This window comes from Ammospiza caudacuta, chromosome 4 (assembly GCF_027887145.1).
Source record: "Ammospiza caudacuta isolate bAmmCau1 chromosome 4, bAmmCau1.pri, whole genome shotgun sequence".
Taxonomy (NCBI): Eukaryota; Metazoa; Chordata; class Aves; order Passeriformes; family Passerellidae; genus Ammospiza; species Ammospiza caudacuta.
This window is the reverse complement of record NC_080596.1, coordinates 42982781-43009606: the sequence shown is the minus strand read 5'-3', so window position 1 is coordinate 43009606 and position 26826 is coordinate 42982781. Positions and strand designations below refer to the sequence as shown.

At 37.0% G+C, this 26826-nt stretch overlaps 1 protein-coding gene across 3 annotated transcripts; it reads right to left on the bottom strand.

Annotated features, from left to right (window-relative positions):
* Nucleotides 1-1398: 1398 nt before the first annotated feature.
* NEIL3 (nei like DNA glycosylase 3) lies at nucleotides 1399-21552 on the bottom strand. 3 transcript variants are annotated; one of them, XM_058804047.1, is made up of 11 exons: nucleotides 21423-21518; nucleotides 20608-20693; nucleotides 18104-18219; nucleotides 16015-16149; nucleotides 14524-14737; nucleotides 13364-13438; nucleotides 10699-10865; nucleotides 7480-7649; nucleotides 4808-5210; nucleotides 2752-2926; nucleotides 1399-1920 (listed from the first exon to the last, which is right to left on the bottom strand). In XM_058804047.1, the coding sequence occupies exons 3-11, from the start codon at nucleotides 18127-18129 to the stop codon at nucleotides 1744-1746; spliced, it is 1542 nt and encodes a 513-aa protein (XP_058660030.1). In that variant the 5' UTR covers nucleotides 18130-18219; nucleotides 20608-20693; nucleotides 21423-21518; the 3' UTR covers nucleotides 1399-1743. The 3 variants fall into 3 exon arrangements, with proteins under 3 accessions (XP_058660030.1, XP_058660028.1, XP_058660029.1); XM_058804045.1 differs by lacking the exon at nucleotides 20608-20693 and having other exon boundaries at nucleotides 21423-21552; XM_058804046.1 differs by lacking the exons at nucleotides 13364-13438; nucleotides 20608-20693 and having other exon boundaries at nucleotides 21423-21552.
* Nucleotides 21553-26826: the final 5274 nt, after the last annotated feature.

Genomic DNA, 26826 nt, shown 5'->3' with positions numbered 1-26826 from the left:
ACATATTCAAGAAATACAAGAAGAGAAAAAGTAAAGTGATTGCCGTAGTGAATAAATGCACTTAATCCTTTAAAACTTGAATGCATTTTATTTAAACAGATATTCACTTCTCGTCTCGCTATTAAGCTAAAAAACATGTAAGAGCCCAACTGTTATTTTTCATGCATTAAAGTTTGAAAAATTCATTTAACTTCCAGCTTCAGAGAAATCTTAACATTCATAGAAGGCAAGTAATCAGAAATGGTTGCATTTCTTTTTTATTTTTCAACTTTAACTGAACTGGTGAAGATTAATCTCTGTGCCAGACATCCAAAAGCATGTACAATTTAAAAATAATCACACACTTTATCACCATAATGAATTGTACAAATACAAGTGAGGAACCAGTCAGATTGCAATTTTAAAGATTTAGATGTATAAGCACAAGCTAGCAGCAATATATCATTGCAACAAGAAGCATCACAGAAACAGATGGCAATGGAAAAAGAAGTCCTCACATATGAAGTAGCTTGTTTTGTTCTCAGGTGGAGTTCTGTACCTCATGAAAGAGATATATTATTTGGAAAGAGGCCATTGACCAACATAAAAATTATAGTTTCTACAATCTGATTAAAAAAGATTTTCTTCATGTAAAGAAAGTTTTGAAAGATTTCAAAGGTATCAAATGCTACTGAAAAGAGGAAGAAAAAAAGCCTCTGAATTTGTGCTGCTTAGGAAAAGAATTAAGCAGTTTCCTTTGCATCATGGAACGGAAGATTTACAATGTTCTCAAGAAAAGTTATACAATGTTCTCAAGAAAATCAAGTAGTCCTCCATAAAACAAAATACCACAAGTGTTTGCACAGACCAAAGAACCATTTGCAAGGTGTCTCATCTCACATATTTTGCTGGGAAGCAAAACTATTTCCCATTATTTTCAATTAAAACTGGTTGCAATTGAATGATGTATAAAGCTGAATGGTGTATGACCATTTCATTAGTCTCATTTTTCTTGCTATCTATAGTACACTTTCTAAAGATCTGAAGAATTCTGTTTCTGATTTGATAGCTTACCATATTCTATTTACCCCTTCAGCAAATAATGGTAAAACCAGCAAACAAACTGAGTTCTACCTATCCTCGAGGTAAGATTTTATTATCTATTATATATGGATTGGGGGAAAAATATTCAGTAGCAACTAGAAGAAAACATAAGACATGGATTTAGAATATATAATTTAGAAAACCAAAGAGTCATGTTATTTGTTTTAGGGAAGTTTTTTGTCATGTTTCCAAATCTAAGCAAGGTCAATCAACTGTTGTAACGTTTGAATTGTACAGCTCATTGCTGTTTCATCTTATGCTCTGAGAAAGCACAGACTGGCATTTAATAAAGTATATTCTTTTTATTCACTTTTGTTAAATACATGTTTACACTTAAGAAAATTTAAAACAATACATCAAAATTTAAAGCAATTTAAGACAATACATGTAAAAAGGAAGCAGTGCAATTTTTTATTAGAAATACAATAGTATATGACGCTATGTTGCAAGCTGAATGTTTATTTCATAATTGTAAGCTGCATACAAGCAGTGTTTAATTTTTATAGGACTATGTAAAATTACTCTTTCTAGATCTGTTCTTTACATTGGAGCTTTTTTACTAGTTAAGGAGTGAACAGGGAAAAAGAACAAAACAGAAATTACTAGGAATGTTACAGGCACTTAAGACATCCTGAAGAGCAGGTAACTGTAACATGAGCATCATGGAAGAATCTGCATACCTGGCCCATTTTTTGCCCATTGGAAGAAGCCACACTGTTTTTCCTTCCCAAGAGGGCACACAAAAAAGTTCTTTCCATTATTGGGACCGATCTTCAACACAGTCTTCATAACACATCGCTTGCCATGGTTACAAAATGGAAAATCCAAGTCAGCCCACTGCCAAAGAAACAGATACCAGGCACATGTGATGGCTATGAATTCCTTATTTTAAAATGGACAATAGAAAAAGACCTACAGGGGATGCCATAGAAGAAATTCTTCCTAGTACTTAGATTAGTTTCATCACTTTTGTGAACACTTTTTAGATTTTTCTTTAACATCAACTGCAACTGCATGCACTTTGACTTGTGTAAATTGAAATTATAGTTTTTTTTCAAATTTAGGCATTACTGTCTTGAGTCCATCTATTAACTACCTGATAGCCATGACTGTCAGATCACTTTTCAGGTCAAACTCTTTTAAGACATCTACATCTGTAGCAAGGAGCAGAGGCCACCAACTGCAGCTACGAAGGTCATGTTAGGTGTTAGTGCAGCAGTGGGAGGGTTTGCCCAGGCAGATTACAGAATCATCATCCTGAGAGGCTGTCAGGATTTTGTCTAGCCAGAAACATGGCTGAAAATTAGATCTGTTTTAGATATGAAGAGTTTGTTATAGTCCTTTCAGGAAGAAGCTGATCTGAACAACTTTTACAAGTTCCCTCAAACCAGTATTTTTCTTATGCATCTATTTCACATCACTTGGAAGTAGATTCAGAGCATTTGCACAAGTAGGTGCCATGTCAACACTAAGAGAAGTAACTAAAACTGTTAAGTTCAATAGCTATTATTATGCTCTTAGTTGCAATTCAGTGTGCAACAGTATTTATGTCACACTGTAAATGGAATATATCTGCTGTCCATGATTAACAAGTCACTGGGCCAAGGAGGCTGCAGAAACAAGCACTGATTATGAAAACAAAAACAGGTCCTGAAGTCTTATACATACTTGGAAGTATTCACACCGAGTTTCCCGGGAGAGAGGGCAGCAGTAAAACTGCCTTCCCTTGTTTTCTCCATCCTTTCTCACAACTCTGAGGCTGCAGAGACGGTTGTGTTTACTGCAGCGAGGATGCCCCACGCTCAACATACGAGTAGCATCCGTCACATTAGTTTGAGGTGCGCTGTAATGACAGGTGACAAAATGACTTCTGTGTAATTTAAAAGGGATTAGCAGCCAAAGAATTCTCCTACCATGACAATAGCTCACCCAGTGTACTTCTGCACACAGTGACAGACAAAGGACTTGCTTCTCTAATGCACCCTATTGCGTGCACCTTTAAATCTGAGTGACTGCGAGTTGTGAATAGACACGACTGTGTGCTGCCCTTGAGGTACTATACCAGTTTTCCTCACCATGTCTTAAATTATTTTGAAGTACTCAAATTCATGTACAAAACAAAATAAATATTAGTACTGATGTTATACTGCCCAACTCAAATTCTGGTATGTTCTAAAAGAGTATTCTAGTCTTAGTGGGAAAAACACCAATACCACTAATTACTCCAGTCTGAAGACATTTGTATGCTTCACAGAAAAGACTCCCACCCTCTTTACTGAAAAGTTACAGTAATGCTCCAAATCACATTTGGACAAGAAATAATCCAGATGATGGGATGAAACAGAATTCTCTGAACGGGATAAAGTTTCCTTCTTCCTCATGATTGAGACAATTTCTGACTATCTAAAATACACAAGGTTTCATTTAAAAATAGTGACATGAAAAAGATTAATGCTCTGAAATGTATCTTTCCAATATATTTATACAGCAGAAAAGCAGTAATGGAACCTTAATGAAAGAAGAAAATATTAATTCATTCTGGTCAAGTTATCAGCTTAGGAATTTTATGTTGTCTTCTATGTCTGGAAGATTGCAGTCCTGCAGACACCAGCAGTTTTATTCCAACACCTCATTAAAACACAAGATGATAAAAATAACCAACAGATTTTTTGTCGGTTTTGGTTGTTTAAGAATATGCTATAAAAAAAGCATTTCAGTTGATGACTTGCTACAACAACCTGTTGTCATGACTGATACTATCTCATTTCTTATTTACAGTCCTCTGTATTCTCAATTATCCTGCCTGCAGCCTCAGTTCCTCAGTCTGTACTGAAAGCGTGAGGAGGAATTGTATTCGTTCTGTCTAGCCTGGCTAGTCAGCAAGATCATTTCAAAACTGGTGCTTCAACAATGTAAGAAGTAATTTCTGTATTTCAGAACAGACACATGACGAAGAATTTTGTAACATATCATCAATATTTCACATTCAGCCTGCATAATTTACCATTGTATGTGACATCTACCTTGCACTCCCATTACTGTTGCTACTATCTGCCCAACTTTTCTGTGACAACCCCCATAGACTCTCACATTTCTCTTAACTAGGCGATGGACGTGTCTGAACAGGGCTCTGTAAATAAAAGTATGGGTAGAGCATTGAAGTGGTTATATACAGAATGAGGAGGGAAGTTAAGAGTAAAAGCAGTGATGGGAAGCTCATCAAGGTAACTGCACAGATCTTCCTCTCAAGGAAGAATGCTGAAACCTGGCAGTTGACAAATAACTTCAATTAGAATACATTCATCCAGCTAGCTTCCTTTTGTAATCTTTCACATTGATTTTAAGATCTCTCTAAGCAGATAGCAACTACAGTGCTAAGATCAGACAACTCCGTGCTAAGATCAGACAACTCCTGAGGTAGAAATGTGCTTGACCTATTAAAACTAGATTGGCCTATTCAATGGGAATAGCTGAACTATGAACAGCTGTTTAGCTTACAGCAGTACTGGCTGGATGCCAAAATCAGGACTTTTCTAATGGCAGCCTAGGTAATTCAGTGCTTTTGAAATCTGAATTAAATTATAGTTAGCCTAGAATAAGTTACCTCTGGCAGAAATCCAAAGACAACACTGTCTGAGCCAAACAGTGCAGTATTCAATTAATATTTAAGGATAAAGTTGGTTTATGGGATTATAAAGACTTGCTTTCATTTGAGAATACATACCTGATTGCTGTATTATATGGGTGAACCAAAGGCACATGGTCAGTTTTCTGTTTCTTCTGTATGTGCTTGAAAGAGACAGGTTGCTGACAGGAGGACAAAGCCAGGGCAGCTACGTTTGGTGAGCAATCCTTGTCCGGGCTTCCCTCTGACTGGCAGGCATTGCTTTGGATCTGTTTACAATTGCTTTTTGGAAAAACACACTGAGAATGTCCACCAGATACCTGGATATCATTTCTCAGAACAGTTGTGTTACCAAGATCTGTTAATACAAGAGTTGTAGTTCCAAATGCAGTTTTCCTATTGATCTTTATTTCTGTGCTTGGTTTTCTGAAATCATTACAAGGGTACTTCATTAAGTTTGTGTTAAAGGCTGCAGAATCTTCAGAACTCTCCATCTTTGGAACTAAGGAAAAAAGTTTTTAGTTATAATCCATCTGCATAGAATGCTACATTATATTTCTGATCTGTATTCATAAATTGTCACTGGAGAATGAAAGAGTAAATTTACAGAACCATGTCAAAACCTGTCACAAATTAGATAAAAAAAAATTTCTTACAATAAAAAAACTCATGCACTCTTAGAGTCATGTAAAACATGTGTTTCAAGACAGCATTACTATCTTGAGTAGGATCAATTAACAGTACTATGTAAATTAAAGCTATCAGACACTTAACCATAAAAAATTTAATTTGGCCCAAACACAAAGATTAAAGCATTTAAATTTTTCAAAATAACTTTTGATAACCTCAGTAATGGGAGACCTAAGACTATAGTACATCCAAGCAGCAATGCATTATCCATTTTTTAAGTGTTACTTTACTATTAACACAAAAATTAATATTAAGATTTTGGAGTTTCTAGTGATTTCAGAGTTCCCATCCTTTCCAAACTTTGTGTTCATCCAAACTTACTGACTGTAAGAGGCTTTTCAGAAGACATTTGCTTTGTGATATAAACAACAGTTTCTTCACAGAATCAGAGGCCCTCCTAGTGGGCAATAATAATTTCCAAAGAATAGGAATAGTTTATTAATGCAAATTTAATACACAAGGAGACTGTAGGTAATCCCCTTCCTGAGAAAAGGGTGAAAAACCTAATGGCATCCTATATGCAATCTTTTTAGGTAGCTGGGAAACCACAGTGTTCCAGGAGAGAGCCCTTTCTTTTCTCCTATATCCAGTGTATTCCATACAACAGAGGGAATTAAGCAGAACATGGGTAGATGAGACATTCACTCTCTCCAAAGGCATTCTCACTCAGAAACAAAATAAGAATCTCTACATTTGACTTGGAACATTACTTGTTTCCAGGCACCTTCCATTTTGCCCCTACTGCACAGTCAGACATATTGGTTTCATTCAGACTTTTTAAGACAGAATAGTATTGGCTTAGCCTCGTACTTAGCAAAGGAGCATGGAAACTGCAATGTAATGGTAAATAATTATCTGTCTTCAGACTGAATTATTTTGACTGTAGGGCCAGCAGCTAATTTTACAGACCAAGTATCCTGTCCTCAAAAATTCAAACTTTTCTGCTGACAGTGGGTAATTTTAGAAACAACATAAAAAAACAAACATTGAACAAAGTGAGAAGGGAAAGACTCCTAAGGATTAAAAAAAAGAGGTAAGCAAACCTATTCTGAAAAAAAAAATAAATTCAAATATCACTCCTATCCAAAAATAAAGTCATATTTAAAAAAATACAGATTTCCCAACAGTATTCCATCGAGTCTAAGACAGCTTCAAATTCCACACCTGATTTCAGTAATTGCATATAACTAAACAAGTAAAACTCAGAAGTACAGGAGAAGGAACAAGTTTTGTTTCAAAGCTTAAAGTAAAGCATTTGTGCACATGGCATAATATATTATAAAGGCCAGGTGACAACATTAATTCCAGGATAAATGTTAGATGGTAAATCCTGTTCTGTGAACAGATTAAAATTTTCAGGTTTCTGGTGCTGATTTGGCAGAAGAATTATGCAAGATCAGCCTGTGTTGCCAACAACTGTCATGTAAGGCACAAAGACATACTTTTATTGATTCCTGACCAGAGAAAATGAGCTATAGCTAGTGCCAAATAAGGGTTTTCCACACATCACTCCAGTCATAAAATGATTAAGCAATGAAGCAATATTTCATGTAGATAGCAGCATTAAAAGCTCCAACAAGAGACAAACAACAAATTGAGGTAAGAAGTTCAGAATCATTTTTACTCTGAACTTGAAGGGAAAAAAGTAGCCGCAGAGAAACCTGGCATCCTTTTAGAAAACGGTACTAAAATATATTGCTTTTGTTCACATGAAAGAATGACAGGTAATTTTCTGACCTTTGATGATTTCTAATTCAGACTTACACTGCAAACTTTGAAGGATTTTACAGAGAGTTGAAAGAATTGAGATTTTTCTCACTCCTGGCCCGAGTAAAAACACAGGGTCACTGAAGACACTAATCTATAGAATCCCACCTGCACACCAGTTTGGAAGATGACACTTACAGGGTTTAAGACAAGACAGTTTCCATATTATCTGTGTAAGATTTCCTCAAAATCTGACTTCAAGTTAGCTAGTTATATATATATGATTCACAATGATACACTTCTACATAAAAACTACACCAAAATCACAGACCTCCCCTCTTTCCCAATACAGCTGCCAGACAACCCTTCACTACCTTCAGGTCTTGGAGTCAAGCAGGCATCACAAATTTCAGCAGAAGGCTTGTTTATTAGGGTGCAGCACATACACGTCCACTCCTCTTCAGATTTGCGAGCTACATGTTCATTAGAACATGACCCCCTGCCATATGCCCAGCCAATTAGGCTGCTTCTAGCTGGCAGTTTGCTGTGAAACAAAAGAGTGATGTTAGTGTTTTGTGACGTTCCCCCTACAAATTGCCTTACACCACTCTGTGCAGGGAGGCATGGGCTAGAGAACAAGCAGGATGCAGTGTTAAGCCTCCTATCAGAGCTTGGACAGCATGTCAGTGTTCAAATTTGATTTTTCTTTTCTTTACCTCAAGGCCAAATCTTTCCAGATGCTGCAGAAGTAAAACAAATAAAAATATTTAAACAAGAAGTTGACAGAAAGTTAATTATCAACTGGTGTACTCTCCAGGACAATGCCCCAGTGTCTCAGATTCCCTACCATTTCCAAGTACTGCAGCAAAAAGCTTGGTGTGAAAGGGAGATTGTTTTAGGGCTTTTCCCCCATCTCTTGTACACAAGACTTGCTAACAAATGCATTACTGGATGAAGAACTGCTTAGAAGATGAACTGCAGAAATCACACAGTCCAGCAAATAATTTTTTTTTGTTCTCATTTAAATGCTACACATGCCACACTGTTATCATAACAGCTGAAAGCACTGAAAGCTTTAAAAGTCAGAATGTCTCTTGTGTGTCACCAGTTGCTGGAAAGCCTTTTAAATGTAGGAACCTGTTCAGAATTAAGGAGCCTAGCTGTGACTTGTGAGACAAAGCTACTCCAGACACCACTAAAGATTCAGTTGTATTTATTTTCCTGTAAATTATAACCTCCTATGTTGATAGACTGATTTAGAATCATAGTTACTCCTTTACAGCTTCCTGTTACAAAGGGCTGCTCTTGTCATAGTATCCAAACACTGACAGCATATTAATTGTAGCTTGAATTTACCTGTTCAGTAAGTTATGTATGTATGCTTTTAAGTGCTATGATATTATTCAACTTATGGTTGATAAGTTGTCAAGCTTATATATTTTTATATAGTTTTTGTGGAATTGTGGACTTTTTAGAGACTTTTATTAATCATAAGAATTTAAGCACTTCAGTCAGCAATGCAAATGCTGGAGGTGGGCACTGTTGTGACACTCCCTTGACCCATCACTTTTTCCATAATGATCCCTTTCTGAAAGAGGCTAGAGCTCTAAGAGAACAGTAAAGATATCCACTACCTACCACATCTTCCACAAAAGGAAAACTAAGGAGGATAATGAGAACTGCTGACATTCCAGAGTCTGTGCTGTTAAGAGGTAGAACAGACATTACAGCATTCACCAAAATACTGTGGCTAGCAAACAAAACAGCCAAACTGTAAGTGTTAAAATGGGTATTTTCACATTATTAGATCAATTGTTCTTCTCAGTTATCAAAAAATGCATTACTAGACTGAATATATTCAGTGTATCATGTTTGGGAATTTAATTCCATGTTGTTACCCTGGGTCATTTGTCCTGTCATTATAACTCCCACACCCTCTCCCAGTTTATGAAATATGTGGGGAAAAGTCTATTTTTTAAATTCAAGGTACATTTGAATTTGATGGGCTAAGTTTATAATGGGTATCTTCTATTTTTTTTTTCAGTTGAGCAAGCTAGTTGACTTGACCCCAAAACCACTGGGTTGAATTCTACAGTTTATTATCTGTAGCAAGTCAGTCTAATCACATCGGCCCCTTCCAATCTTTAAATGTGAAAAGCCTGGAATGGCAAATAAATTACTTGAGCTGTACATAATTTTATATAGTAACAGTTACTTAAAATTGAAAAGAGAGCAGTAGAAAACAAAGAACTGACCATTAGGATAAGGACAAGACAAGAAACCATCTTTGTATTTTATAGCTACCACTACCATGTTTTTCGCTTAAATACAGCACTATTTAATTGTTTATTTAAAAGTACAACAACAAAATGCTAAACCACTACTTGTTCTAGAAAACAGAAAGATTTTTTCCTGACACTGTTTTCTAGTTATCTGACTCAACAGAAGAATGGTGTCTTCCTACATTTTTGCAAAATATTTCTCATTATTACTTTCTGAAAATACAGCGGATTTGGGTTATCAGCTCGTGAAATATTTATCTTCCATGCTGGAATTTTCGATATTTGATCTGTACCCAAAGGCATCTTTTTAAGCTTTAAGCAAAATCCCTTCAGACATCTGAATCTTGAAAGAAGCTTGGAGGTAGGAGAGGGATTTATGTGTTCTGTAAATCTTATCTAAAACATATATATATATATATATATATATATATATATATATATATATACACACACACACCCCACACACACTAATGAGGCAAAGTCGCAAAGTGAAACAGAATCTTGTATTAGACTGACAGAGAATATAAAGGCAGAATTCTGGAGCCTCAGATGAAAATTTTCAAGAATAACAGATGCCTAAGTCTGAATAAGGTATTTTTGTAACTTTTACCTTTTGACCCTTTGTGATATCAAATGCACTTTCTGCTTTTCTGAAATAAAAGGAGGAAAGCTGCTGCTAGCACAATTTATGTGGAAGCAAAAGTGCCTCTGTAGCACACCTATAGCAAAAGCTTTCAAAATCCTATGAGGAAGAAAAAATACTAAGCCCCTAAAATATTTGCTGCACTCTGAATTTACTGACTGTTTTAGTGATCCTCAGTATAATTCTATATCCAGAAGAAAACAGCACAGATGCACAGCTATCTAGATATGCCAGGACTGATGGGGCTATCCTGCAAAAAGATAGACAAATTCCTACTTCATTACATTCAACTCAGTTGTATGGAAACATCCATGCCCTTTACATTGATAACACCAAGAACAAAGGGCAAATTTTCTGGTGACTTAGTTTCAGTGAATAAATCTGAGTACTCTAAATTGTTTCATAATTCCTACATTTGATTACAGTAACAGCTGCTTCATAATAGATGACACCTTTGAAAAGAATAGTAGCAAAGAATCAAAGCTTCTAACCATTTTTAAATACCAATAGGCAATTTTTTTCTTCTTGCAATATGTTCTGATTTCGTCTGACATAGTTAATTTAGTTATAAAATGCACACAGATCCATTCTATTTCAAAGGGGGTGTCCTTTTACTGTAACAGCCCTTTGAGGTGCTTAAAAATGTCACCATGATGCTACCATCATACCTGAGACTGACGAGCTGGGGATCTGCCTTTTGACACTGGGAGCAGAAGTAAGTCATCCTGCCGTGCTCTCCCAGACGGCACACGGTGATGCTGCCCCTGCACTCCCGGCAGGCTGCGCGCTTGTACACCCTGTAGTGGTGGTACAGCGGGGACCCCGTTCTGCGGCACTGCAACAGAACGTGGGCAAAGGCCGTGTTAGAGACTCAGCATCAGTTTTACATGAGTCTGAAAATAAAAAATGCTACATCAATTGTCAACTCAATGACTAGATGGAGTTATTTAAGAGAGACACTAATAAATGCTATCCCCATATTTCACACTATTTTATGTAAAGAATTGACAAGTCAGGTATAACAGTGTCTGTAATTCTCCACATAACAAAATAAAACTCAGAAAAAAAAAGCATGCTAGCAAGGTGAGAGCAAATACATGCTAGGAACTCTGAGTTCAGCTGGACCAGCTAGCTCTGAATCAGCACCAGTTGCCTTTGACCTGACACCTGCAGGAGTCTTCTTGAAGAGCTGATCAATCAATCAGAACTCCAATCAATGCAGCTTAGAAAACAAAACAAACATAAACCACAAAACAAACACCACCTTCTCTCACCCCCAAAGATCCAAAAACTCAGCACAGCTCAGATGCAATGCTACAATCTGGGTTCATAAGCCTTCCCAAAACCTAAAGAAGTGTGCAATGCAGAAATATTCCTAAGATTCTATAAATGTTGGGTAGTGCCCAGTAAAGTTGCTCAGCTATATCTTGGCCCTGGCCATGCCAACCAACTTGAAAAGCCACTTGGCACTATGGTGAGCTCTCCAGAGTCTGGCAGAAAGCCATATTAAATTAAGTACAGTACAAGCCCAAGGGCAGTGACTTGAAAAGCCTCCAGACAGCTGGCAGGCACATTTTATGAGACAATTCCCAAAACACCCATGAAGTCAGCATAGACACACTACAGCTAAAAGCGGCAAAAAAAAAATTCCAAACAAGAAGAGCCCAGTAGAGATGCAGCTAACTCTGCAGAGCCACCCAAGTTTCTGCCCTACAATTGCAAATCCTTGGGCTCAGCTCAAACGACACCACAGCTGGCCAAGTAATACCAGCACAGCTCTGGCAGAGTTCACTAACTCTAGCTCCAAAATGTATGAAAACCTTTGGAGTTATCCCAAAACACAGGTGTCTTTGAGCACAGTGTATTTGCTTCTACTGTGCTCATATTCATCAGTCTTGCTGAAAGAGAATTCTTGTGCCAGTGCAAACTAGTAATTCAATCAGAAGGAATTACTAATATATATTTGCATGAATATTCACAGCTGCCTCCTCAAGGTTTTCAGTCAGTTTCTTATGATTAGCTTTTTTCCCATCCAGTTATGCAAAAAACAAACAAAAGCAGCTTTTGTTTACACAAAAAGCAATTTGTGTAAAAATCCAGCTTTTTACACAAACAGGATTCTTCACCTTTGCATCTGCAATGATACAGTATGATGACTGCAAACAATCTATAGCAGTCCATTAAAAAATTCAAGCACTATCATTCATACACATATTTTCATTGTGTCTCTAACATGGAAGGAGAGGCTAGCCCTTTTAAAAGCACTTGACTGGTGAGTACTTGCTAAGTGTGGACTACAGAAGTTTTCAAATTGGCTGAACAGAAAGTACAACCTGTTTATTATCAGTCCAAAAGCCTTTAAATTTCTGAGTATTAGATTTGTTGCAGAACTACAAGGTGTCTCTTTACTGGCAGACTTCATTATGAATTTCAGAGAAATGAAAACATTTCCCTACAAACAAACCAAAGTACTCTTTAGTGGGTTGAGGGAAAGTAGATATTTAAACAGACTATTAAACAAATTAAAGTTTTAGCCTTTATGATTTTAGGCATGTTAGGTGTTCTCACCCAAGAAAAAAAATCTTTTTGGCACAGCTAGCTCCTTGCCTTTCATGAACATGAAGAGAAAAATACAAAATTGTCACTACTCCTTTTCTTTTTTTTTTTTTTGTTTGCAGCTTAAACAAACAAAACATAGAAGAATTAAGTCAAATTTTCTCTTTTTCTATTGTGGAAAGTTAAAGAGCACCATGAATTATGGAGCTTATACAGGAAGAAATTAAGTCCTACTGAAGTTATAGTAGTAGGGAGAAACTGTAATTTATTTCAGATTATTAACCAAATCCATTATTTGAGTTAGGAAAAAAAAGGTTTTTAGAAGTTGCAAACTATTTAGTCAAATAAATTTAATTGCTATTTCAAGTTTTATATAAGAAGCCACATCAACTACCTTCATACTTCCCTGGGATAATGTCTAGTTCCCAGTTTGAGGAGTAATCTTTGTTACCTTACATGTAACTTTGTGCTTAGCCTACATCAATTCTGACATGTTCAAACTGGCATAACAGCACATGCACAGAAAGACTGAACTGGCCTTCAGGCTGCATCTGTGAAAGTCCTTTGGGCCAAACTGTGCATATTTTGACAGTCACAACTCTCCCTACCTTTCCATCATCTGACAATCCACAATTAATAAAGAGCACACAAACCAACATTCCTATTCATGGGAACACCTGCTTTGTTGCATCTTTGTACTGGTTTCACCAGATGATCACACACAGCTAACATGCCAGAGTAGTATTTTGGAAGTTCTCCAGGAATACGTGCCAATACCTTGTAAAAAAGCAGGGTAAAATCACGTGTCATTTTCACCAAGTGACGTATATGCTCATCTGTCAGTTGGCAAACCTGAAGAGAATGAGTTTTAGAATATTACAATGCTAAGGGACAATGGCAAAAGAAGACCTATGAGTAAGTGCACGTTGAACACTGATGTGGAGCTGCTTTTCTCCGTTTTGTGATAATTCCCTGAGTCCATATTGTATGTATCCTCTCAGTAAAACAGTACATGTTTACATTCTATACTACAAAACTCATGGCTTGCATACCAAACAACGTGCTTTGCCTCAACCTGCAAAACATGTGCTAGAAAATTCAGTTGTCTTGCCCTGTACTGACCAAAGAGTTCATGATCACATGAATAACAGAGTTAGTAAGTCTCACATCCCTCCTAATTTCCTCATGGAAATAATATGACCTATCACCTGAGGCTCTTTCCTCTGAGACATATTCAGGAAGAATACACGAGTCAAAGGCATCACAATTAGAGAGACATATCAACCAAATTTATTTTTCTTAAGAACCCAAATTTTTAAATCACACTTTTTTTCCTCTGCCATATCACAGATAAAATTAAAATCCAGATGGATCCTATGAACAATTTTCAAAATACTCTGTTTAAAAAACTTCAGTTACTAATCTTCTCCAGTTTCCATTTACATCCTATGTAATCTCTGTTTTATATAATATCTTCTCACCCAAAGTTTGAAAACATGCTTGAGGATCTTAAAACAAGTAAGAAGAAAAAGTATGATAAACAATGGTAGAAAAAACAACTGATGCCAGCTAGCAGGATAAGAAGTGGAAGAAGCAGCTGCAAAAATTATCAACTCTACCACATAAACTATTTTGGGTAGTAAATGAACAAAAAAATCTGAGCACTTCTCACTTTCCCTTTTTATTTATGGACTGTCAGTTTAATGGCAGCATAACAGGATGTCAGACTTAAAATAAGAAAGTTTATCAGCTCCAAGGAGTGCCATGACAAAAACCTCTTGTTATAATGATAAAACATTAATTTAGTGTCCAAGAATAACTTAAGAAATTAGAGAGGACAAAACAAAGGTAAGAAGATAGCAAAATATTAAAAAAACATGTATTTAAATTCTTAATATTTTGGTGTCCTTAAAAACCATCTTGAGACATTCACCCACCTTAAGAGCTGGATGAAGACCACTATCAAACAGTGCTTCATTCTTTATGATATTTCCCACTCCAGGTAGTACTGATTGATCCAATAACACATCACACAACATACGCGTCTTCTGCTGCTTAATCTCCTGTTCTGCTCTTGAGAAGCTAAACTTTGGAGAACAGACATCCAAACTTTCCATCATCCTCACTTTCTGCTCACACTCAGCTGCATTTCTGGAAGAGAAAAATACACTGATTAATTTTTATTTTAAATATATTCTAATATTGCAGTGTGGTTTTAAAAACAACACAACAAATTAGAACATTAAATGCAGATAACAGAAACCATGAAAATATCAGTGACAAGAAGTGACACAGAAATTCCATTAAACACCTCTTCCAAAAACAGGTCAATGATACATGCATGGAACATGCATCTAGTCCAATCTCATTTTATTCCTAGTAGCTTGAAAAATATTTGCCAGCTCCTCGCTTTAAAACTGCTTCCAAGATGGAAAGCCCACCTGTTTGGACTCTCAGCCATACCTAACTGTATGGTTACAGGGTCCACTAGTTACAACATGACATTTACATGGGTGTGTATATATATGTGTGTAAAATCAATTTATATATTATATTTCAAAGAATCACAGAACATTCTGAGTTGGAAAGATCCCACAAGGATCATGAGGTCCAGCTCCTAAGTGAATGGCCCAAATGGGGATCAAACCCTCAATCCTGGCATTATTAGCACCATGCTCTAATCAACAGAGAGAATTATAATTATGTAATAGATGTAGTAGCAGATTATTAACAGTAGTTACACAATTTAGAAAAATATATATTCATATTTTAAGATATGTATTATTAGGATAACCATACTTATTTGAAAACAATACCATACAAGAAGTCTTGGCTTACATGAGATTTTGTGTTTTGTAATTTTATATACACTTATACATGTTGCATGAATTTACATGCCCATTTCCATTCAAGAGCCTCAATCACTAAAATCAAGCTTGGTGCTGTTTTTTTTTTAAGCAACGTGAAGTACAGTGTTAATGGGCATAAACATCTGCTTAATGTAAATTAGAGCAATTATACGAATTTCCTTCCATAAAGAAAAAAAATAAAAACCCAACCTTGGGAGCATAAAAACTTGAAACCAGTAATCGTGACAGGTTGTTTGTTACTCTTGTTAAGAAGTGAGATTTGGATAGAAATTAACAGAGCAATGGGCTTCAGCATACAGATCTAAGGAAAGAATTAAATCCAACTTTCATTCCCCGTCTCAGCACTACCTAATGACACTATGGCATAGAACTACTTTAACTGTATGTAAGCTCTGATACAAAAGTAACAAACTCAAATTACCATACCAACAAATATGATATGTTTGTGATATGAAAGATTTTTCTTGATAGACTCCAACAATCTGTACATTATTTTTTCATTTACCTTAAAAGATAGTTATGAAAATAAATAAACTGTTTCATTAGTTTCTGCTTTACCTATACTCTACTGTCACATCCCAAAAACAAACAGTATCCTCCATAAGCTGTATCTCCAAAACTGGTTGTGCTCCATTTCTTTCTTTGCTTCCATCAGGATTAATGTGCATGGAACCATTCATACCAAAGTGAATCCTTGGAAAGAAAGAGAGTTTTTATAGGTATTTTAACTTTGCTATCATTTCCAAGCACTCTACCAGTCTATTTTTAGAGCTGTGAACCTTACCTAACCAAGTCAGTTTGCACGTACATTAATTCTAGTCATTACCAGTAACACAGCGACAAACTTAGTTTACAGAATGCTCAAAAAACAAAGAACGCTCCCCATGTAAAAATCCCTCCAAAATACAGCTGGTTTTGTGTAGTCTTCATACATTGCACAGAAGTCAAACCTGATCATTAAGAAGCACCATTTCTGGTGCACTTAGAATTTTTTTCACTTGACATGCTGATCTTCCAACACAGACTCTCAAACTTTCAGGAAGGCTGAAAGAAATGAGGCCACTTGACCAGAAAATTTTCTGTTAAATCAGGCAGAAGTCACCTGGTATGAGAAGAAAGAATTTAGTCCCCATATTCCCACCACTGTTTATCACATTGCAGCTAAATCCAGTACCACCATAAACAACATAATTAGTATTTGCCATATGTTGTTTTCTGCCTTTCTTTGCCTACAACCACAGCAAAATCTGCAAGTCAATTAAAAATTAATAAAATAAATAAACTGAAAAATGCACAGATGGCAAAGTAGAAGAACAGACCCTTTCAAGCATTCATTCTACAGATTAGTAATGTTTTAAGAGGTCTTAAGTTTTATAAAATATTCTACAAGGAGCTCTGCTTGAGCAAAGGACAAGTCTGACTATTATCTCACACATTTTATTTATTATAATTTCACCTGGTACAATCAAGACCTAAAAACCATAAGACAGCAGGAATGCCTATACACTGTATACCAGAAAAAGTAGATTATTTTGTAGTTACAAGAAGATTTAACAGACTAAACTACAGAAATGACAAAAGAAATGCAATATCAGGTCTCTGTTTCCAGTAAGACCAGCTTTCCTACATTCCAAGAAGGAAAGGCATTTTAAATATTTGCAGATGGGCTAGACACATGTCATTAAGCCTATTCTTAAAGTTACTCTTTAAAACCTGAAAAAAGTAATGCTATGAGTTACTTAAAAAGCTGTGTCTTTCCAAAACTCTTCTTACAAGTCAGATCAGGTGATATAGTTGTTCCAATCACTTTTATCTTCAAAAGCCATTTTCAATTCTCAAGTGCCATGAGTAGTACTGCACAGGCTTAACTAGCCAAATTTATTTTTAAACCTAGACAAATTTACTTTTAAACCAAACTCTTGCATCTTGCTTACAAATGGTGACGCATTAAATGCTTCCAGAAAATTATTTTTCATTCAGTTTTATAGCTGATGGTTTCATTTACCAAGCTCTATACTGTTTGAAAGAAACTTTAAGAATCACAACTATTAGCTATTCTAGTGCCTTCTCAGTTCGTGACTAGAAAAAAAAAATGAATCATCACTACGCATTTACATTCAAAAGCATTAAGAAATTTATAAAATTTTATTCTAAAGTGTTTCATTATCTTTGATGTCCTGAAAAAGGGCAAAATATAAATTTTCTTTTTAATTACAAATAGAAAAGGCATGCTAATCAAGCCTAGGAAATGCTATTCAATGAGAACTAGTAGTAAGGAGTTGATGATTTTTAGTTTTAAAGTAAAAGGGTGAAACTTTAGAATTATTTCGTGCTACACAATATTGCAGGGATCTGAATGCACTGCATGTATTACAACTATTTTGTCTCCACAAAATGCAACTCCCTGTTTGAAAGAAAGCATGTCAATAAATAACTGTCCTCTCCAGATACCTTTACATGGAATCTTGGAGTAAAGTAGTATATTATCTAAACATGTGATTTTATCCAGTACGCCTGTACTGCAGAGAGGCTGATGAGAAGTTTCTCTCTGAAACTTTCAATTCTCTGAGAATGCCATTAGCAAGATCAAGATGACCTCTGCAAATATATTCAGTCTGAATGCATAGGAAGCCTTTCTGTCGCTTACCTCAAAGCTTTCTGATCAAAATACATAAAAAGTTCTTTTCCCAATGTCTCCACACCCCTGTAAACATGTCCAACAAGGAAATCATGACCAGAGATGTTCTCTTTACTTGCAGCAGTCTGAAAAATGAGTACATACACAAAGATTAAGGAAAATTTATACTGCTTAGATTCTAGCACCAGTACACATTCAGCAAGTGGCTGTACTAACTGATTTTCCAGCTTGGACAGCATTAACTATTTTCTCCTTAAGTATTCTACCAAAAACAATGGGACTATTAACCCATGAAGCAGTCACTATTGCTAATGCTATCATAACTTACCTCAATTCTTTTCCTAACTGAAACAATATACCTTTTTTATCAGGGAATTTTATGCCTTTACCTTCGAGTCATGAATTTATAATAAGAGTTTCAGACTGGTGCTAAGCGAACAGGTAGTTTGAATATTAAAAACATGTCAGTGTCAATTCTGCCATTTGCAGATCTATATCCTTCTTCAAATGTTAATAACAGGCTTTCAGTATTTTGCATAGTGCATTGTGTGCTGCATAGTGTATTGTGTGCTACAGAAAAGCCTCCACTGAGCCCACAGAGATATCTCTCTCCTCCTGCTAGTTTTAGGTCTAATCTCAGAAGCAGATGAGCAGCAGGTAGGACACTACTAGAGCACAAGATAAATGTGAGATTGAAGCAGTCATATTTTCTTCCATAGCACATGAAAATACATTGAATTTACAAGCGATGTCAACAGGTTATCTGGTCCAAACACCTGGTCAAAGCAGAATACACTTAGGACAGGGAGCCCGGGGCCTTGTCCGGTACGATTCAGAGCAGCTCTGAATGGGATGGACACTCCTATCTCTTTGGACCTTTATTCCATGGCTTGACTATTGTTGTGGTGGAAAATTTCTTCTAATACTGAATGAGAACTCCTGTTATCCCCTACATCTGCTGCTTCTCACCCACTGTGCAAGTCCCTACAGGAGCCTAGCTCTGTCTGCTCCATATCCTCCTTACAGCTACCTGAGGAGAGCAAGAAACCCCCAGTTCTGTCAGCTTCTCCTTGAGCACCATGCGCTTCACCCTGCCAATCATACCAGAGGACTCACTCCAGTCTGTTATTATCTTGTTATTACTAGGGAGTTGCAAACTCAGGTGCAGCCTTGCAATTGCTCCTCAGAGGTAAGCATCCTCAACCTGCAGAGCCCCACATGGGGATGTCCCTCTTCTTGGAACATGGAAGTGACATGGACTCAGCTTCTACGGGACCCTAGAGCCCTTTTTTGATGCAGAGCCATTTCCCATCTGGGCAGCAGCCAGGACTGTGCTGTTCCATGACACTCTTCTGTTCCAAGTGCGGGATTCTGCAGGTTTTCCAAATGCTGAACTTGACTTTCTACCAGCCCTTTGTCTCAGCCTGTGAAGGTCCTCCTGTCCAGCACCCCAAGGCCCCCTCAGACTCTGCTGAACCCTGCGAGCACCAGACTCACTGCCCTCACAGCCCTGACTGCAAGGCAGATAGATATATCAGTGCTTCAATTGCAGCACTCAATTTCAATGCAAATATGTATGAAAGCAACACTGGCAAATCAGCCAGGCTTCTTGCTAGTTAGTGACATTTCAGAGCTACTCTCTATGCAATCTCCCATTATATTATTACCTTGAAATTATATACATTTAGAGAGTTTTATGGTTATTATTCTGTCAAATAGGAAAATAAAAACATTTCTTGCATAACACTTACTTTGTCTGTTATCAAAATACGAAGAAAGCAACATTTTGCTCCCATGTAAGCAGTTCACGCTTTCCAATAAAAGTATTGGAGTCTGTTGCTGTGTAACAAAGTTTATTTAACTTTAATCCACTCAGGGTTGTTTAAAATAAACCAGAATAGGAAATGACTGAGATGGAAAACTAACTTGTGTTTTCAAATATTTGAAGTTAAATTCATACCTCTTTGGTATCAGGCAAACCCTTACAGTCATCATAGTACAAACTCTCCTAAACAGTGTAATCTTCAGCAGAGGCCAAGGCTTTAGCCACAGTCAGCAGCCTCTGTGAAATCTAAAAAGTCCAAGACCCTTAGGTTGGTCATTTTCCAATAAATAGAGGTTGCCTTGAGGTGACTTTTACTGCACAAAGTGATAATAACGAATCTATTTGACGGAGTGAGATTTCTTTTTGAAACCTTAGGAGCATAATTCCTTACTTCAAAAATCTGTCCTGAAAGATATTAACCTATAGTCTAGTCTCAAGACATATCTTAGACATATTTTTAACCATCCTTTCCTAAATTGTTTCACTGAAATACTATCTTACTGCGCCTTAATCACAAACTCCTATAATGTTTTATACACACTAAAAGTGGGTAAAAATTCCCCAACTTTCTGCTGGGCAGAATCCAATATATTTACTTGCAACAAAAGCAACACATAGTCTTTTCAAGATGACCAAAATGAGGCATGAAAAAAAAGACACCTCTGTAATCAAAACCAGAGGACAGTACCTATACACTTATCAGCCAAGTGATTTCTCCATCTGCTACAAGGTCTCACAAGTCCCAGCAGCTTTATACTAGTGAACTATTTTATGCTGTCAATGAAAAGATGCAAACCTAATGTCACACTCTTTATTTTAATACTTGGTCTAATTAAAATTGCTTTAAAAAAATAAATATAGAAACTGCCTTTCTGCAGGCCAATGTGTAACATTCTCATGTTTCACACAGATTAGAATTATAGCATGGTTTGGTTTAGAAGGGACCTTAAAGAGCATCTAGGACATGCCTAGACTGCAGAGATTATGAAGAAGGAAGATTAGCAATAATTTCCCTTGTACTTCCTCGAGCAACATGGTATTTTGAAGTTTATCCTAAGTGAACACAGCGATGCTAAAAGCTTTCCCTCATTACTCCTCAAATCTGCTGTTTCTACAGCTTCAGAATCGTCTTCACACATCTGACTGCCGCAATTGGAATATTATGGTGCTGACAGGAATATTTCACAGCTTCAAGGAAGAATTCAGTATTCGCGGATGACAGCCACCATCACCCACGGGGCACGGGCGGCACCAACCATCCTGCCCGGAGCTCCGCCCGCCAGCGCTGGCACCCCAGCGGCTCCTGCCCGCTCGCTCGCTCTCATGCACACCCGGTGGCATTTACCACCGCGGACAGCCGCGAGCAAAAGCGCTGAGCCCCGCTGCCCGGGCCAGCGGCCCCGCCCTGTCCCGGCGGCCGGGCCGGCAGCGCCGTTCCCCGCCCCGTCCATGTCCATGTCCCTGTGCCCTCACCGCTCCCCCGCCCTGTCCGTGTCCCCTCACCGCGCCGCCGCCGCCCCGCGCGGCCCGCACGCACTGCCCCCGGCGCAGGCGCGCCCGCAAGCGCTCGGCGCAGAGCGCGCAGCCCGGGCCCTCCACCATGGCCGCGATGGCCGCCGCCGCTGCCGCCTTTCGAACGTCCCGCTCGGCTGAGGGCGGTGCGGCCCGCCAGGTGCCGCCCCGCTGTTTCCTGTTTGTTTCCCTTTGAATGGCAGCTCCTGCTGCTCGTACTATCCTCGCTGGCTGCTGGTCGCTCCCGGGTGTTGTCGAAAACACGAGCAAGTGATCTTCCCCCAAGACTTAATCCACAATCAGAAATTAATTTCGGCTTTTAAAAAGTCGGTAATTATTAGGTTTCTGCAGTCATTCCAGGTTTATAGAAGTAAAATTCTCCTCTATCCATCACGTTTGAAGTACGAGCAGCCGTAATAAATCTGCGAGCTCTAAGAAAACTGGGGGAATTTGCATTATAAGGGTAGAACATTGGGCACCCTTTCCCAAAGCCCAGCTCGTGAGGCAATACTCACACTGGTTAAAAACATTCAATATTATTTCTTACATACACAGCCTATGAAGAAGAATATCCAATCTTCTATCTTGGTTCAATCAAAATGTGTTTTTCTTAAAAGAACTTTTTTTTTTTTTTTTCAACATGGAGGGAAGTGGATAAATCAGACTAAATTATGTTTATTGAAATAAAATATAATTCATATTTTTGGCTGTAGTTAGGGTGTGCTACCCTTCTTGCAAATGCCTTTTTTTTTTATTTTTCTCAGTGGCGTTTTTGCTGTGATCTTTTAAAATCAAGAAAGGAGGCAGTTTTTAGTCAGAGAATTCAGCTCAGGAGTCAGAAATCGGCAATGTTAAAAATGGCATGCAAAAGTGATTTTTCTGCTGCTCTAGAATTCTGCCTTAGTGTTCTTTCAAGCAATTAGAAATACGTAACTCAGGTTTCTATATTAATATTTAAAGTACCTTAAAAGCACAGACAATATTTACTCTCACTTGGCAGTCGAATATAATGTTTTTCATAATAAGGGATTTAATTTCATAGCTGGATATTTTTCAGTCAATGGCTTCTGCAGTGTGCTACAGGAGACTGGGTTTTCAATTCTGCATCTAATTCTGCAGATTAATCAGAAGTTCCAATAGTAACCATTAATTAGGTTCTCTAGCCATTTTTCACTTATGTACATGAATTTTAACCAGAAATTCTGCATTAACTCACCTTTTATATGCACTTTTATTCTACTAAAAGCTCACTTGCAGGTATGCACAATCTGTTGTTAGTGAGATTCATATTAAAGTGTTTGGTGGTGACAAACATTTGAGAATTTCTTTGCCATAATAAAAACATTTATTAATATATTTGAAACAAAGGGAAGAGAGGTAATAGCACTGTAATATACCAGTCTGACTGTTCTGTATTCTGTGGCAAATGACCAGTGCTGAACTTTAAATCAGGATAGTTTATAGGTAAAAGTACCTAAATGACAACAGCTGAATGAAGAACAGTTTTTGGGCAATATGATTGCTGATATAATTTCTTAGTGATCTAATAGTGTAGCCAAGTGAGGAATATACAGCTGTTTGTGTTTTACAGCATTCCAAATAGAATAGTCTTAGCTGCTTTTGTGAAAGTATTTCCTTGAGTCAGGAAATCTCAGTTGCTGCCATTCAGTTTCAACAATGAAGTTACAAGCTACAAGGCAAGTTTTAAATATAAAATAATAAAAACTTCATTAAATTTATTCCAGAGTTCTGTATTAGAATTTAATATTTCTTGGCAGGTAATTCTATCAGTAGTTGTTCACACCTTATTTTGATTTTGAAAAATCCAATGTCCACAAGAATCTCTCCCACAGGTAATTAAATATGCAAATTACAAGCAAGCAAATAAATCTCACTCAAGTATCAGTTTAACATTTGACTATTTTTTTACTTCCTGACTGCCTTTGCATCAACAACATCAGTCTGTTCTACTGTACAGTAATTGATACAGCAGTAACATAAATTATCTTCAGTGAAAGGCAAAATCTCTTTTTAAAACAAAAATTGAGTAAATCTACATATGCTCATAAATTTGACCTGTGTTCTTGGAGCTCTTTGCACGGCTGCCTCTGTTATTTTTCCCAATGGGGTTTGCAGGCATCGTTTCTTGGTTTCTTTGTGCATTTGCATATTTACCATCAGATAATAGCATACAACAGAACAGTGTGCTCAACATTGGACACTCACATTTTGGTATATTAATGCAGTTGTGATCTCATTAGGAAAAAAAAATAAACACAGAGAAGTGCATTTCTTTCTAAAACTTCAGGTTTCCCAGAAATATGAAAAGAATACTATTCTTTTTTTAATTTGGGTTTCCAGAATTTATATAGAAGCTCTAATTCTCTACCTTGTTGTCCCAGTTCAGGTAACAGAACATTTGGCATAAATTGATTTGGCTAATTGGTGCAAGTAGAGCAACTGCTAAAACTTTCTAGTTTATGCATATTTTCTCCCTTGAATTAATATTTTAATCTTAGAACATTGGTGCTCAGTTTCAATACCTAAGTTAAATTTGCAATTAGTAGAGCTTTGCAAGTGGTATTGGCAAGTAATATTATCATATGGCAAATATGGATCAATTTAAATAAAGGCCAACTTAAGTATCATTTTAGATCAAATAGTAAAATTACATTTTTCTGAAGGCTACACAAGAGAACAGAAGTATGCAGAGTACAAGCACAGTCTGTTCAAATCCAGCAGTATGAAGAACAACAGCACTGAGATCCTTGCTAATGCATAGGGGTTTTTTCTGCTGGCAGGGTGAAGTATACACTGAACTACAAAGATGTTCCCTTTATGGTGACAAAATCTTGGAAAAGAATTAATAATCAGTGATGACTGATCCATTTCATGCTCGCTTAGAGAGTTAATGTGAACAGTTGAGCACACTCAAAATTGCTCATCATGTAATCCCAATGAAATCCTTCCTAAACCTTGTAAAAACATTCCCAAATCCTTCTAAATTAAGTCTCTTAATGCAATTAATCCAAATAGTTGCACTGTCCACAGAATGTGTTCTGGTTATAAATTCCTGGTCTGCCAGTGATTTTTGAGGGTCATTCATAGTTGATACAGACACATAATCAAATTATTTTTTGTCAGTTATCTGAAAATAAATAATGCCATGAGTGTTTGGATTCTTTTATTAGTAGAGAGGTCTTACTTTCCTTTACAAAAAAACCCTATACTATTGTAGCTTTGTTTTTACAGCTGCAGTTATTGTAAAGATAAAGATCAAGGAGTTCTTTGGGAACTGCAGTCAAGTGTCAATATAAAATTATTAACCAAATTGTGAATAACAGATTTAATATGAGAGTTTCTTGCATTTATTTCATTTTTGTAGCCATGCAAATGCTACAGCATACATACCATTCTCACTGAACATGGGAGTATGTGTTCAAAATGGAGTAATTAATGGAGAAACTGTTTGGAATTAAAAAGGACAGTTGAGACTTAGTAGTTTTGTCCTAATTTCTACCTATTGAAAACTGGTCAGAGATAAGCATATTCTTAGAGCTCCAACTCATAAACTAAAGAAGAAAGAAAGATACTTATAGAGGTATATATTGTACTTGAAGTTTCCAGAGAGGACATGCTTTTGAATCGGACAGACAGAGGGTGCAAAGAAACACCCCTAAACTGCTTAATTATGTGTGCAATTATATTTTTTAAATAACTATTCTTCATTATTGTCACAATATTATCAGAATTTCCCTGGGTAGTAATTAAGAATATGACAGGTTCACCTGTCGATGACTGGTTGCCTGTGAACAAGACACCACTCTTAGAAACTATAGCTTTTTATCTCTATAGCAATCTTTGATTTCCCTAGAGATAAAAAATGCATCACCCTTGAAAATCTGGGCTAGTTTGACATGCTAGTTTTCAGCAGAGTAATTTTGCCATTTTCAGTCAGGAATTAGATATGGATTGCTTTCAAGCACCAAAGATCATAGTTCTTTCCAAAGATATCTTCATACTGTATTAATTTCTTGGACTTTGCTTGGGACGGGGGCAGGGGACCAGAAATAATCTCTCTTAAATTTGAATTTTTCTGCTGCTCAGACCAAAGGGTTAAATCCACTAGAGGGAGTTAGGATTAAAAAGAGACAGGGAAGCTATTCACACTCCCTGAAATTCAGTAATAATCGAGGTCCATCAACTATACTATATATCTAAGGTAATGGAAACTGAACTCTCTAAGTAATCAATGGCAATAGGTAGGCACCTCACCAGGCAGTGATTTAGAGCAGGGGCTTCATTAGGTCTCTCTCTCCATTAGCCACACAGGGAACAATAGCAGTTCCTTCCATTGGATACCCTGCTGTGAACCTTCAAGCAGTCACCTGTTTCCCTTGTGCAGTGTAAGGGGAGAGTTGTGTTAGAGAATGTGACTCAGTTGTATGCTGAGCCAGGAAGTGCCAATGGAGTTTCCTAGATGCTTCTGCAGTCTGGATTCATAGCAGTGAAACAGCTCCTTTGGTTAGAAATCCAAGAAAAGCTTTTTTTGTTTTTTAAGAGAATGTAGCAGCTTCTTTAAGCTGCTGGAGCAATCCAATCAGTGGTGCCTCCTTCCCCTGGGGAGTGGAGAAAATTGATCCTAGAGCTTTCCTGAGAAAATATGCAGTAGACTAGAAAAGACAATGTTCTAAGCTGTTCCTCTTATCAGATACTTTTTCTTTGTGTAACATGCTTTGTTTTTCACTAGAGCTGTGACTATCACCAAGGTGATAGATTTAATTTAATCATTTACATTAGCCTGGAATTACCAAATATAATTTTCAACATTTGACTTCTGAACATAGCCACCTCAAACTTTATGTTTTGTAATAGAATTACCTCTGGAAGGATATTCTGATTAAGGCTTTGGTCTTGCCATTATTTATGACAGGGGCTTTTGAGATTATGAATTTAATTTTGGCTTGTTGGAAGTGAATCTGTGTCTTAATGATGTTATTAGTAAGTTATATTCTTAAGTAGTCCGTATCCATCTGCTTTTTAAAATTATTTTTATTGCAATGTTTTACTGAAAAATTCCTCTTCTTTTCTCCATAAGCATACCTAGTAATCCAGTGAAAATGACAGTTCCTTTGTTGACACCAGATCACCAGTCCCTATGCTGCTTCAAATCATTTGAAGTACTTTGAAGATAGATATAGTCCTTGTTGTGTGACTGTTTTAAGCCTGCAGGAAAGAGACTTGCAGAGACCTCTCCAAGTGAGACTACATGCCTCACCGTTTGCTGACCAATGCTGACCATGTGATCATTACAAGAAGCTACATCTCTTGGAGCACACTCCAAAAACAAGATATACAGAGGTAGTTAAACAATTCCACCTATGTATGGGGTATA